The sequence below is a fragment of the Osmerus eperlanus genome, chromosome 21 (assembly GCF_963692335.1).
Source record: "Osmerus eperlanus chromosome 21, fOsmEpe2.1, whole genome shotgun sequence".
Lineage (NCBI taxonomy): Eukaryota > Metazoa > Chordata > Actinopteri > Osmeriformes > Osmeridae > Osmerus > Osmerus eperlanus.
The window spans coordinates 7397021-7411761 of record NC_085038.1 but is presented as its reverse complement, the minus strand read 5'-3'; the positions used below and the strand labels follow the sequence as shown (position 1 = coordinate 7411761).

General features: G+C 47.8%; 1 protein-coding gene across 1 annotated transcript in view; it reads left to right on the top strand.

The window, feature by feature from the left end:
* Nucleotides 1–14741, top strand: part of LOC134007864 (receptor tyrosine-protein kinase erbB-4-like) — a 104611-nt gene that overhangs the window by 68121 nt on the left and 21749 nt on the right. The window contains 6 exon segments of the mRNA XM_062447580.1: nt 10993–11127; nt 12486–12551; nt 13263–13286; nt 13289–13380; nt 14228–14369; nt 14609–14722. Of these exon segments, the coding sequence (XP_062303564.1) occupies nt 10993–11127; nt 12486–12551; nt 13263–13286; nt 13289–13380; nt 14228–14369; nt 14609–14722 (573 nt within the window).

The window sequence follows — 14741 nt, the reverse complement described above, 5'->3', positions numbered from 1 at the left end:
AGGCCCACAGTTCAGTCTATTCCTGTGTGCTGCAGTGTGAGTCTTGCATTGAGAGCCCCATTAACCTGAGGGCAGCTCCCCAAACACTTGACATGCTGGATGATCAATGTGTTTCATAAGCTGCCCACAATAACTCCATAGAAGTCATCAAGGGCCCTGTAGTCATCATATCCGTTTCACTGTCCAATCTAATGGCTCCAGCGCTTTGCTCCAGAAGGCAGCATTGACCTCAGCTCCACCCTGGTACTGTGCCTTTGAGACTGCCTCTGATGCTCTACTACACCATGGAGTCAACATCATCAGATCACCGGCCACTTCCTTTACTAACAGATCCCTCCCCTCCTCTCTTCCTTCTCTAACCCCCCCACCAACACCCACCACTGCCCGGGCACCCACCCTGTGCAATTACTTCCAATATCTGAGAATGCATATGAAACAGCTACCCCACTCTGTGTGTTACTCTGGGAATAATGTAATATAACTCCCTGTTCTGATTTAGGCGATCTGCCGACTTAGATAGGTTTTCCCACACGTTAACGAGAATGCTACAGTACACATATGTATAATGTATTAAATCACAAAAAATATATATGGAAAGGGGTTTATTTGAAATCAAGTTATTCAAATGTTTCCTTCCACGCCCCATGTACGATCTAAAGGGTATTGCTGAGCTGAGTAATGTGTTCAAATTTTTTTGGGACACACAATATCCTACATGAAACAACTAACCCTGAGCTCAACACCTCCAGTCCAGCTCACAGGAAATGGATGCTCAACAGGGAAAAGGAAATCCATAGCATTGCGCACAACAGAAGTGAATAATGGAATTCCATGTGCACAGCTGTTTCCTTTCAATAGCACAGTAATAATAATGCGTAACTGAAACCCTCCTCTAATATTAGAGGGGTCTGCAGCTCTTTCTCTCTCGTTTCTTCCACTTTGGGGGAATAGTTATGTTGCTGGACTGTGTTCAGAGCCTTTTCAGTCCAGTGTATAATACTGTCTTCTAAGCACGTACGGTCTCATACTGTATATGTGTGTGTAGCTCTCAGATTCCCTCATACTCTTCGTAAAGTGTTCCATCACTCTCCTCGCATCCAGGGACTCGTGGATTCCCCCACCAGACACTCCAATGCTAATTACCCACCTGCTGTGCCAGCCCTGTAATAATGGCCACAATAAGACTCTCCACACTGATGACTCTGCCTATCCAAAACATTTTAAAATCCCCTTTTCCCCTGCCTTCCCTCTTTACTTTTTGTTTTGTTTATGTGTTTTTGTACCCGTCAACTCGCTTGGCGAAATTGCCCATTGGGCGCCGAGCCAAATGACTGGGCGAAGCCCTGCGGAGAGTGAATCCAGATCCCCATCTGGTGAATATGTCCCTGTGGCCGTGTGCAGCAAGCTAAACGGCAGGCGGGCAGACTTCCTCTACCCCTCCTGGCCTGCCTCGCTATCCCCCTGTCCCTGACACGCTCCGGGACTGGATGCTCTCACTGGAATAGCGTTAGCATTAGCATAGAGTTAGCCGTGTATTCCATGGAGAGTTTACACTGAGTGCCATGGTCATTTATCCTCCTCCTTGGTGGAGCGTGGGTACATTCATGCTGTAGATTTGTTCATTCTGCTCCATCTCTTTTTCATTCTTTTCCCAGAGGATTTTAAAATCCTTCATTTAAATAGCTGTTATATTTAGTCATTTTATTTTTAGCAGACGCTCTTATCCAGAGCGACTTACAGTAAGTACAGGGACATTCCCCCGAGGCAAGTAGGGTGAAGTGCCTTGCCCAAGGACACAACGTCAGTTGGCATGACCGGGAATCGAACTGGCAACCTTCGGATTACTAGCCCGACTCCCTCACCGCTCATCGCTATCTGATGCAATGAGATTCACTGCATGTAAAGTAGTAATAGAGATTGACATGAAGAAGCAAAGTGTTGGGTTGATTGCTCTCTAGGTTCTCCACACACTTTTTGGAGAAAGGAATGTGATATGTAGGTGATAAATCAGTGGGATATTGATAAATGCATGAAGACCTTTAGAACCTGCACATCAAAGAAAGCTAATCTCCCCTAGTGCTCAATAAAGGGCACCTCCCTGAAATAGATCTATACACACAAGATCACCTTCAGAACACAAAAAGGGGGAAATCTTCAGTTGTTTTCTGTGGGTCAACAATGCTAGGATGCCATTTTCAAATGAAACTCTGGCCAACTATTGGCCAGAGTACTTGAAGCTTTGCCACAATTCAGTGTTGGGCACTCTGCCTAGGTTTCTACTTCTTCATAGAACCACTGCCAAGAACAGACTTTCAGAATTCAGTTTTTCTATTTGCGAAGGATACAAATATACGAGCATCTACAAGCTATTTCCCAGCCTTGTGAAGGGAGAAAAGGGGGGGTAGGGGAAAGGGGGGGGGGGGACTGCCCTGAGTAGTAATATTTGAGTAAAAAACCTACTTCTAAAACCTCTTTACTTGACATAAAGCCTGTGATGTAATCTATAAAAACTGCTGTAGTTACATAAAGATCAAGGCCAATGCTAATGCTAATAGCAGGCCAGGCTCATACTCCGGCCCAGCCTGCTGTGGGAGGACGACAGTACAGGAGGCTATTAATAATGAATCTGGTGTCATCATTAAGAAACAGAATGATTAAAACATAACTCCCCGATTCAGATACTGCCGCTTTATTACTGAGGGAAATGTTGCTGCGAGCACATCAGCATATCTGTCTGAGGAGCAAAAAGCCTCCCTATTTAAAGCATGCATGTCCCTATATAGGCAATATAAAATGCAGCACACAGGCAATACTAATACACCCGTTAGTATTTGCAAGTTGTCTCTTCTGCTTCACGAGTTCGTAGTGTTTGGCTTTGATAATAGCATCAGGTACAAGGTAGTCAGTCCTTCTGTACTGAGAGCAAGATAAAGATTCAAGGTCTGCGAACAACAAGCTCCGGATATAAAATGCCCTGCTTGTTGTGATGGGTTATTTGAAACAAATGATGTTGCCACTAGGCAAGAGAACACCGGCTGACAGTGTGACACGGGAAACATGTCAGCATCAGATAGAGACATCTTACCTGGAGACTCTGTCACTAACGCCGCACTGCAAACTGGTTTTCCTCTTTCTTTCTTCTCTCTTTTTTTTCTTCCTCGCCCGGCACACACAGAGCCAGTGCCCACGCTCAAATTTGGTATTCGCCCGAGGCGATGCGCTGCCATTGGTGGTTTACCTCAAAGCTTTTGACAGAGGTGCCCTGGAGCATTCCGATTTGTCTCCATTAGTGGCCCTCACACATCCTGGGAGGAGGGCTAAATGATCTGAAATGGAGCAGTGATAGTCCCCAGGGGGCATGTCTGCGGCTTCTGAGTCTTGGTCTTTGATTTTAGGGTTCACCGCCCTTACCTGACACAGTCCAGAACCTTCTCACGGCCTTAGCTAACACAGTTAGCCTCCATACAGGTATTGTACAGTTAGCTTTAGCTCCCCTGACAACACTGTGCTTCTGTTTAGCTACACCATGCCTGATTATGCTAAGAGCTTAGAATAGTGAAAGCTAGGATTCTCGATTAACATTCCAGTGCAATCCACCTTATCAAACCAAGGAGCTGTGTAACTTCATTAAACTCACTCAGTAGAGCTAAGAGAATTGAGACAGATCAGTTGGTAATTAAGAGACCTCCCTACCAACCTTCGTTGGAAAATCTTCCAAACATGCCCATGGATCAGACACTTCTTTAGGGGATTTTAAACAAGCCATAAACAGTAGGATACAGACTGACCTCAAACGGGTGGGATAAAGTATAAACTCCCACCTGGTGCCGCTAGGGGTTCTGTCCAACAGGCCCGTAGGTACATAGAATATGTTATGACACATCATAATCGCATATTCAAAGCACTTGCGAATGGATATTGCCACGGGGTGTGTGTAGCAGTTATGACATTGGGAAATATATTTACATCTCTTGGGATCTTTTTACCCCAGCAAAACATCAAAAGTGTGTGTGTTTGTGCGTGCTTGTGTGCGTGCGTGCGTGCTCTGTCTGGCGTGTGTTTGTGTGCGTTTGCATGTTCAGACGTTCACACTCACGGGGCTCTTCTAACCTGCCTGACATTGCCTGCCTCCTGCCTGGCTTGTTTCTCTTGCAGCAGGCAGTGTGTTTACTGTTTCTTTGCCTCCTCTGTGGTCTCTCTAGTAGCGTATAAACTCAATTTCGGTTCACTGTGACTGCCTCATTACTGCAGAGCAGGAGAGAAGAGAGCACAGCCAAACAACCTGGCTGCTCACGGGAAGTGTCTGTGGAAGAGTGTGTGTGGAGAGAGACGCACACCTGAACACAGTAAACATCTCGGTGTGACTCAGACTCTCTCACTCACATGTCTCTCTCGCTCGCCCCAACGCATACTGTGTACACACGCGCTCGTCCTTTATCAGTTTCCCTCGTTCATAAACACTAAACACCCTCGGTATCGCTGTGTGCTTTGTTTGTTCTGCGTTGCGGGCTTGTGTGTTCTCCTGCACGCGTGCGAGTGTGAAAAAGTGTTTTTGCAGGGAGATTTGCAAGTACAAGATTCGAATGACCTACTCATGTTTCCCCAACATAATGATAAAGATTCTTAAATGCTGACTTCAGGATTTAGCGCCGCCTCATTAGTATTCGCTGGCTCTGTTGTCTCTTCGGCCAGACCTTTGTTTGCCCATGCTGATTGGACAACCCAGAGTTCATTTGCATGCAGGGTTGCTGCGACGCAAGAGGGGCTTATTAGGCAGGCCGGCCCACACTGTCGCTACCTAAGTGCAGTGTCTCTGACTCCATTTTCATTTGCCTCCATTATTGAATTTGCAGCCGTCTGTTTCTACCTGATTGCATTTTGTGTCACCTCTAAAGAAAAAAAAACTCCCTTGAAAGTGGTGACGAACCGTGAATCTGTTGCTGCAGACGAAATTAGTTGTGCCAAACTTTGGGATTGATGCAAGGTCTTTACAGGTGTAAAGACCATTGGCGTGTCTAAGTTAGATTTGTATCGAAATGACGGTGTCTAGATTGAATGCCGTGAGATTTTGTATTCAGAGAGAGAGAGAGAGGGGGAGAGAATGAGATGGATGGCAGCAGTCAGGGATTAATTTAGCGCCTGTTGAAAAGTGAGGAAATAAAAACATGTCAGCCCCCCCCCCATCCCTCCAGCCCTCAGCCCCTTCATTCCTACAGATCCCATAATCCTTTAATGTGGAGCATTTTTCATAAGGATCCATCGCAAAACAATATCATTTGAGACGGTGAAATTTAATCAGGGGCTTTAAAACACAATTATGGTTATCAGAGAGGACAGAGCGTGGAGGGAGGGTGAGGGGTGGAGGGGGTGGAGGGGGTGGTGGGTGTGGAGGGGGTGGAGGGGGTGGAGGGAAGGGAACCTCCCCTGCACTGTCTCTGCGCCTCCAGCTCCTCATCCATTTGTCTTCATCCAACGATAAAGAAAGACAGAAAGAAAGGATACACACAAACACACACACACACTTCTATTTAGCGAGACAGTGCCACCCCCCACCCACACTTAGACAATTTCAGTCATTCCTAATGTTCTGTCATGTTTACATAACTGTTCTCTGTCTTTAATTCCCATTCTAATCTTCACGTTCCAATAGGACTTTGTTGTGCATGTTCCCGCTCTCCTCCGTAATGGTGTGTTTAAATAGTCATTCATGGTGTGTTTGTGTGAGAGTCCTGTTCACTTTGAGATGTGGCTTTCCTTGGCCCCGGGATGTCTCTAAGAGGTAACTACAGTGGAGTCACAATTACAAATAGCTGCCCTCTGGGACAGGCTACTTGTTCCAGCTAGTCTCTGTTTACTCCTGACTGTACAGATGAGGTTCAGTTAGTCTCTGTTTACTCCTGACTGTACAGATGAGGTTCAGCTAGTCTCTGTTTACTCCTGACTGTACAGATGAGGTTCAGCTAGTCTCTGTTTACTCCTGACTGTACAGATGAGGTTCCACAACCTCAACAGGGGATTCTCTGTTATTGCGGCCCTTTTTCACTTCCTTAAACTCCCTCGCACACACACACACTCACATGCTTGCGTACGATCCCTCCTCGCCCACACATTGTTCAGACACACTTGGGTGTTAGACCCCTTATTCCACTTGTTTCCTCGCAGGTATGTATGCGTCTTTGTGAGTGTGTGAGTGTGTGTGTGGTTGTGTGTGTATGTTAAAGAAACTGTAATCTGTCTCTTTCTTTTGTTCCGTCCCCTTGCACACTCTTTGTGGATTTCAGTGAAGGCACCGTTGCTTTCCTTCCTTCCACTGTGCAATGAAAGGTTTGCATTTAAATGGGTGGGGAGGTGTTCTGTATTTCCTGTGTTAGAGAGACGGATCCTTTTCATCACAGAAGTCTTTACAGATTATTGTGGAGCGTTTCAGGGCTTCCATTAGGAGTGTGACACGTTCCAGTAAGATTTACAGTTTGTGTATAATGTATAGTTGTGGAGCAGCCCCGGTTAACATTTCACAACACTCATTCCCCCCGAGGCAAGTAGGGTGAAGTGCCTTGCCCAAGGACACAACATCATTTGACACGGCCGGGAAGCGAGCTGACAACCTTCAGATTACTAGCCTGATTCCCTAACCGCTCAGCCACCTGACTCCCTATTTGCTCTCAAATGAAGAGGGTGAAAGTAAAGCTTCACAGAGAGGGCTATCTACTGCTCTTTATTGAGCATTCACTTCAACAAACGCTGACAAAAGTATTGCGAGAATTTCTTTTCTCCACACAGTCACTGATTTGTTAGTACTTCAGTTGTACAAAGCTCACTTGACTCTCTTGAAGAGACTGTGCTCTAAGAAATTAAGGCAATTTGTTTCAGCCTGTTAGCCCCTTAGTGTCTTAGTCTCACTTGTCGGAAGTGTGTCAGAGCTCGTACAGGAGGGCCGGGCTACTGATGCATGGAGATTACACCAAGGAGAACCCACAGGTTCCACTCACACCCATATGCACCTAAATACAGAGGTAGGCATTCATACACACACACACACACACTCACACACACACTCACTCACACACACACACACACACACACACACACACACTACTTTATTTTCTTGTGTACAAAAATGCCTTGCTGCATTTCCCCTCACCATCCTTCCCACACCTCATTTATATTTGGGGAAAGTGCAAGGTGCTTCCCTGGAGCCTTTTCTCCCTGGAATACCATGATTACCGTAATTGGCACTTAAGAAGAAGACTTTAAAGGGTAAAGCTATGGCTTAAGTCCTAAGCTATGTCTACAAATGCAAAGCCTTTGTTGAGTAGGTGAAACTCACCGAGCTGGAACATGTTTTTGGGGGGGTCAGGCTGATTCAGGAGTCTTCTTGTTCTCGAGTGTGTTTGTTTATGAGGACAGTGCGTGGCGGTGTCTGTGCCTGCGTTTGTGACTGTTCTGTATATGTGTACAGTATGTGTGACTGGGTCTGCATCTATGTTTTGTGTACCGGTCTACTTGTGCAGACTGGGGTTGTGTCCGTTTTTGTGAGGGACCCCTTGTAGAGGAGAGAAACCAACCGTGGTGGAATGAACCACAGCGCTCCCCCAGTACTGTCTCACTCCAGTGATGAGGCTAGCTGCTGAGCTCAGCAACTAGCCTCATCACTGGAGTGAGACAGTACTTTTCATTTCATGCGGGAGGGGAAGGAAAGTCACAGAAACAGATCGAAAATGAGATCTGGTGGAGACTTGGAGAAGAGTACAGGGGATGGGGCAGGGGACAGTAGTCCTTATAAAATACCAAACGACCTTTTTTTTGGTAATAACGATCCAAGGCTTTAGGGTCACGTGACGCAGACTCGCCAAAAAACGAGGAAATCACTTCAGCGCGCTGCAGTGTCGTTGCCTGATTCATCAGTATAATTCATCTCTGATAGCCGGACGCACAAAGGACACATCGACCACGCTGATGTGAGCCAGATGACGAGCTGAGATCTGGGGATGAGCTGTGCTAGTGCAGCATTCATCATGGCCTGGGCTCTAGTACTGAAATGAACAGAAAGACAGGAGGTGAGATGGAGAGGTTGGTTGAAGGAGTCGCCCACTAAGGCCCAGCAAAGCCTGCTTTAGCCTCATAGAAAGACCCGTAGGCAGGCAGCTGGGAGCCCATATAGTAATATAGCAACATGTTTCAAAACCAAAAAACAGTCAGGTTACTGTAGTCACATACAGTACAGTACCTCTCAATGCTCTGGCTATTGTGTGTGGGGTAAAGAGGCAGACGTGGTGGTTTACCTGTGTACCTCATTTACTTCAGATCAAAAGTGACCATTGATGTAGGAGGGATCTTGTAATAAGGCAGGACTACCTTTTAGCTTTTGTTGTCTGCTAATGAGCAACTTTGATTCCCAGTCTGGAGGAGGTCATGTATACACTCAAGCCCTGGTTACAGGAATCAGACTTTTCCTCTGAACGACGTCATTGCACCTTTTATAAAATCATTAGGAAATGGAGCAGTTTTTTCAAAGGATACAAAGAAACAAGCCAAGCAAACTGGTTTGTTTTGACGTCAAATTAATCACTGTCTCTTTGAATCTATGGGTGTCGTTGAGCTCACTCCCCCCATTAGCGGGGACCAGAGAGGGAGCAGGTTTGCTGTCGATGTCTCTGGCTTCCTGTTGTTCTGCTGTCTGCCACAGACCCTCTGGTGAGCCCTGCGTGGTCATGTAGCATCACCGTGGAAGTGACCCATTCAGCGGACCTGTCAATCACCCGATGCGTGGCTCCAGGAGAGGAGGAAGTCATGATTCCTGTAGTTTATTACTCTAGATGGATGCCTTGTGGATTTATGACTTGCGATTATAATGGATGGCATGGACTTTCATTTGAAATTGATGTAAATGTAGAATTTCTCTGGGTGTCAAACGAGTATGTACTGCCCAATGGTAGGTTGTTGCTAGGTTTCAGACAAGTGTGGCTCTCCTATCGCTCTAACGTAGCTCTCCCCCCTCTAACTTGTTGTCCCTCTCACACTGTTTTCTTTACTCTGTAAAATTCTCTCAATTACTACCTTACTCTCTCCACTCTCCATCTGTCTCTGTCCACCTATCTCCTTCTCTCTCTCTCTCTCTCTCTCTCTCTCTCTCTCTCTCTCTCTCTCTCTCTCTCTCTCTCTCTCTCTCTCTCTCTCTCTCTCTCTCTCTCTCTCTCTCTCTCTCTCTCTCTCTCTCTCTCTCTCTCTCTCTCTCTCTCCCTATCTGCCCACTCCCTCCATTGGCCCTGCAATCAACTGTTCCCCTCCTCCAACCCAACCTCTCGATTCATCGCCTCGTCAAAGGCTCCCATTCCCATCCCATCACTCTCTCTCTCGTTCTCCTTCTTTCCACTGTCTAGTGTCTGGCTAACTCATGAATCACTACACACAGGAGAAGTGTGAGTGCGGCCCCAGGAATGACTAACCGTAGATCCCCCCCACACACACACACCACTTCACCCCCCCCCCCCCCCATGAGTGAAGAATTGTCTGAAATGGCCCCGTCAACCCTCCGAGAGTTAGCGCCCGGCCCCCACGGAGCGGGGAGCGGTTATCGCTCTCCACCAGGAGCTCCGGGACAGTCTGGTGGGACGGCAGATGGAAGGCCTGACTGGGCCAGGCGGCAGGACCAGGAGCGCTTCTGCTGACCGTGTGGTTCACTCAGACGGCCGCGTTGAGTCATCGTCTGATTATTTGCTGAGATGTCTGGATGTTGTTGTTGACCTTAGATGCACCCAGGGTGGAGACCATATTCCTGATTGGTACTTGTCGCGTGCCCCCCCCTCCCCCCAGCCCTCCATCTGCACCCCCCCCCCCCCCCCCCACTGTCCTCAATGTAAAACATCCTTTGATGAATCCTCCATTGTGCAAGAGCGACATCATTACACAGAGCCGGGCAGCGATAGGCTGTCCTCAGTGAGATAAAAGACGGTGCCGTTTAAAGCGATGTGAATAAATGTGGCCCCCGTCTCGTACGCGGGGAGTGTTCTTCTAATCAGTGTGTCGTCTGGTGATGATTAGCTTACCGCTCGGCCCTCCTGATACGCCTCATCTCGCCAGCTCATATACCGTTAATCTACTGGCGGGCGCACTGCGGATAATCCAGCCCTGATCTGCCCCAATCTCTATGTTTCTATTCTTTTCATTACCGTGGACGACTCTTTCTTAGAATTCGGGGTCACAACTCTGGACAGGCACCAGCCTGTCCTTCACCGAACCTGTTAGGGTGAAGAACGGGATGAATCAAATCCCGTATTTTTACAGGCAAACATTATCCCCTTGGAAGACAGACGTTGTCATCCTCTTGATATGGGTCATGAAGGGAAATTACCATTGTGTCGTTTGATTAGTGCCCAAATCCCTGGATTAGAAAAGCAGTTAGGGATTAGAGCTTGTTATCGCCCTCTATTCAAACTTGAGCAGAGGGAATCAGTCCCTGAAAAGAAACATATTATTGTTATTAGTCTAATGTCACAGGAGGTGACTCATTTTATCCACTGCCTCCTAGCCCTCGACATATTGAGAGCAGGTCCGAGAGAATTCACTTGGTTCCAGGAATTAATTCTGTGATACTATCCTGTCTTGAAAAGAGAGGGGTCGAAAAGGGAAAAAAGAGACAGAAGGAAAGAGAGAGAGAAAAATGGGAGAGAGAGTGTGCGTGTGTGGATGGGGGGGGGGGGGGGGTAGGGGGGCCATTCCAGGAGAAGAGAGTGACAATCTGTACTGGTCTCCAAGCTTAACAATGGGTCTGAACAGCAGGCCTTACTGAATCACTGAGCTCAATCGGTCATTGTGCTTCTCCCATCCTCTGTCTCTGTTCTCAGAGGGATGCACGGATGTCTGTGTGTTTGAACGGAGTGTTGGAGCAGCCTGACATATTCATTCGAATTATTCATGCTTTTTTTGTTTTTGTATGCTGACCGAATTTCCACTGTGTCCTTCCGAATTTCCACTGTGTCCTTACCTTTGCAGAGATCTTGAATGGGGGTGTTTACGTGGACCAGAACAAGTTCCTGTGCCACGCTGACACCATCCACTGGCGTGACATCATCAAGAACCCTCAGGCTGAGCTCCTGGTGGTGCCGTCCAACAACAGCGGCCTCGGATGTGAGTATCTGGAGAGAGAAAAGGGTTTGGAGGCAGGGGGCAGGGGGGGGGGAGCTGTAGAGTAAGAATGCGAGCGTCTGATGCATACAGACACGTACATGCACGCACACCGGGAGAGCGGCAATCTTTTTGTTGTATTTATTTGTTTGTTCTTTAGCTCAGAGTCATTTGGAAGCCGCGTCACATAGTTTTAGATCAGCGTGCAACGTTTGCTGCGGTGGTTTGGTTGCAGTGCAGGGAAGGCCTGTGGTGATTCGGCCGAGCCAGGAACAATTACAGCTCACTAAGCCTGACAGCTGCTTTATACTGGTTGTCCACTTCCTTTGGTCACCCTCACGGTCGCTCTGCTAGCCTCCCACTTAAGCTACACAGCTGGAGAGGATACCCAGGGCCTGGTGGCCATTTAGTGTCAAAACAGCCAGCTGTCAGGAACAGTGGACTCCTATCAAACTTGTATTAAATATCACATGTGTGTTTGCCTCTCTCTTTGTGTGGAAAGTAATGACAGAAGTGATGGGAGAGGGGGATGGGGGGATTGTTTGAGAGCGAGAGGTAGAGAGAGAGAGAGAAATAGAGGGAAAGGGAGAGATAGGGAGAGGGAGAGAGAGAGAGAAAGGAATTTGCCGGTGAAGTTTCTCCACAGAACCGTCCTTTCCTGGTCTTTCTCTCTGCATCTCTGCCCATCTCTCCATCTGCTTGAAAGGACTGCAGAGGAGGAGAGGGAGGCCGAGGGGAGGGCGAGACACAAGGGTTAACAGAGAGTGAGCGGTGGTCAAATCTGGTGGAGTGTGTGGGAGTGGAAGGCCCTGCCAAGGTGGGGCCGGCGTTTAACAAAATAACTCCTCCGTGTGTTGGGGGGGGAGGTGTGACACGCCGCCGCAAACTCCTTCTCAGCATGTAATTACCAGCCACTCAATTAGAGACTGATGACAGCCCATCCACAGGCTTCCTCTATGATCACTGTGTCAGGTCCCACTTACTGCTGGAAAGAGGGGGCTGGCTGGGAGTGGAGCCTGTCCTTCATGGTTTGGCTCCAGAGCTCTCCTTACCCAGAAACAATACAGCAACAAATCCCCCTGCTCCCCCTCCTTTCCAAAGACCAACACACTCCTCGCTGCCAGTCACAGCTCATTTCAGTTCTGAAAAGTTGCTGTGCGTGTGTGTACGCGTGTGTGTGTGTGTGTGGGGGGGGGGGGGTTATGCGTGTTATGGTATGTAGAAGTTATCTTACACTACTTAGAGTATATTTCTGTGAGTGTGTGGGTGGGGGGCTTGTGGTGCGTGGGCTATGCGTGTTTATGGTATGTAGAAGTTATCTTATACAACTTACAATATATTTGTGTGTGTACAATTTCCAGGCAAACGATGTCATCGATCGTGCAACGGACGCTGTTGGGGCCACCAGGAAGACCAGTGCCAGAGCTGTGAGTACACACACACGTTCTTTAGCTCAGGCATAAATACACGCACCTACATAAATACACCTATTACGAGCTCATAATCACAGGAACATTCACTGTAATTTCAATCAAAGCAACGGAAAAGGACAATAGAAAAGAGAGAGAGAGAGAGAGAGAGAGAGAGAGAGAGAGAGAGAGAGAGAGAGAGAGAGAGAGAGAGAGAGGGAGAGGACAAACAACTTGGGAAGTTCATTTTAAACAGCTGTAGATGTAATTACAGTGTGTGCATAGTGTCATAGACAACTCCAGAGAAGGATTGGGCTTTTCTCTGCCATTGCTCAGATAGAATAATAGAGTGGAGAAACAGCTTTTGTCTGTGCTGCTTCATTATGTTCTCACACAGTGAGGAAAGTGAGCAGTTAAACACAAGGCTTTGTCAGCCCAGTGTTATTATGGCTCCCCATGAGCCCTGGCACGGTGGGCTGTGGGATGTGGCGGCTCGTTGCTTCACGCTCCCGGCCTTCTTAACACTGGATGTTTACACCCGACACCGTAAAAAACTCGCTGTGGAAATCGATTTACCTCGGACCAGATTCCATATCAATGACCCTTTATGGAGAGCAGTAGAGTAGAGGGAGCGCAGTGCGTGTGAGGTTGTTAAAGCGCTTCTCTCTCTCTCGCTCTCTCTGTTTTTCTCTCTCTCTTTCTCCCTATCTCCCCCCCCCCCCCCCTCAGTGACCAAGACGGTGTGTGCGGAGCAGTGGACGGCCGATGCTTCGGCCCCTACGTCAGTGACTGTTGCCACCGGGAGTGTGCCGGCGGCTGTTCCGGCCCCAAGGACACAGACTGCTTTGTACGAGGACCCCCCGCCAGCCCGCTGCACACACATCTACACACACACACATCTACACACACACACACATCTACACATCTACACACACACACACACACACATCTACACACACACAGACTTATCTGCTCACACACACACACATCGACACCCAAACAACCACAACAACATGTCCATACACACACACACACACGCATCTATGCGTACTCACACAGACGCGCACACATCGACACGCAGACACACAGACACAAACACACATCTGTGCCCACACGCATCTGCATACACACACACACACAGCTAATCCTCCCAGGTTCCATCTCCATCTGCTTTACTCACTCCTTCATCGGATATCTGTCTGTCCCGCCAGCCCACAGCCCTGGGTTCTCTCTGCATTCACACACACATCCATTACTTTGTGTTTAATGGGCTGTAAAAGTCCACAGTCTTACTTTTTGATCTAAACAAATGGGGTGATTTATTATTCTAATTATGATTCCTCTAATCCCCTTGATTTCTACCGGTGGTGTTTCCTTCAACGGAGGGTGATATTGGGGTTGTAACTCAACACAGGTCTCGTTCAGTCCCATTACTGGTGACAATTACAGGTTGTAGCTTTGGATGCTCCTTTTTATGAGGAAAACATTTCACCATTTACATCACACCTCAGATCAATGACTTCCATTTTTCTCTCGTTTACTTCATTATGGGGGGGACTGGAGACTCTCAGATTTCTCAGCAGAGAAGAACTGCTACTGTAAAACTGTCTGGAGTCAATTTACATCGTGGGCCTCCCCGTCCAACCCCTAGTGGTATCTTCCGGTCCCTGACCGTGCTTGGGTTCTGTTTGCAGGCCTGTACCAACTTCAATGACAGCGGGGCGTGCGTGACCCAGTGTCCCCAGCCCTTCGTGTACAACCCCACCACCTTCCAGCTGGAGCACAACCCCCGGGCCAAGTACACCTACGGAGCCTTCTGTGTCAAGAAGTGTCCTCGTAAGGAAGTAGTCCTGACAGTGCATCCTTGTTTCAAGGCACATTTCACTCAATAAACCCTCCAAGCACAATAAATACCTAGACTTTGCATTGTTGAGTGCTGTTTTTGAGAGTTATTGAGTGGCGTGCTCTTGCTTTTTGTGCATGCAAATATGATTAACACTTTTAGCACAGGCATTTGAGATTGGATTTCGGTGGTTTGAATCCCAAAGTTTTATTGTTCACTTGCGTGTCCCCAGACAACTTTGTGGTGGACCACAGCTCCTGTGTGAGGGCGTGCCCCAGCAACAAGATGGAGGTGGAGGAGAACCGTGTCAAGATGTGCATCCCCTGTACTGATATCTGCCCTAAAGGTAGAGACAACCACACACA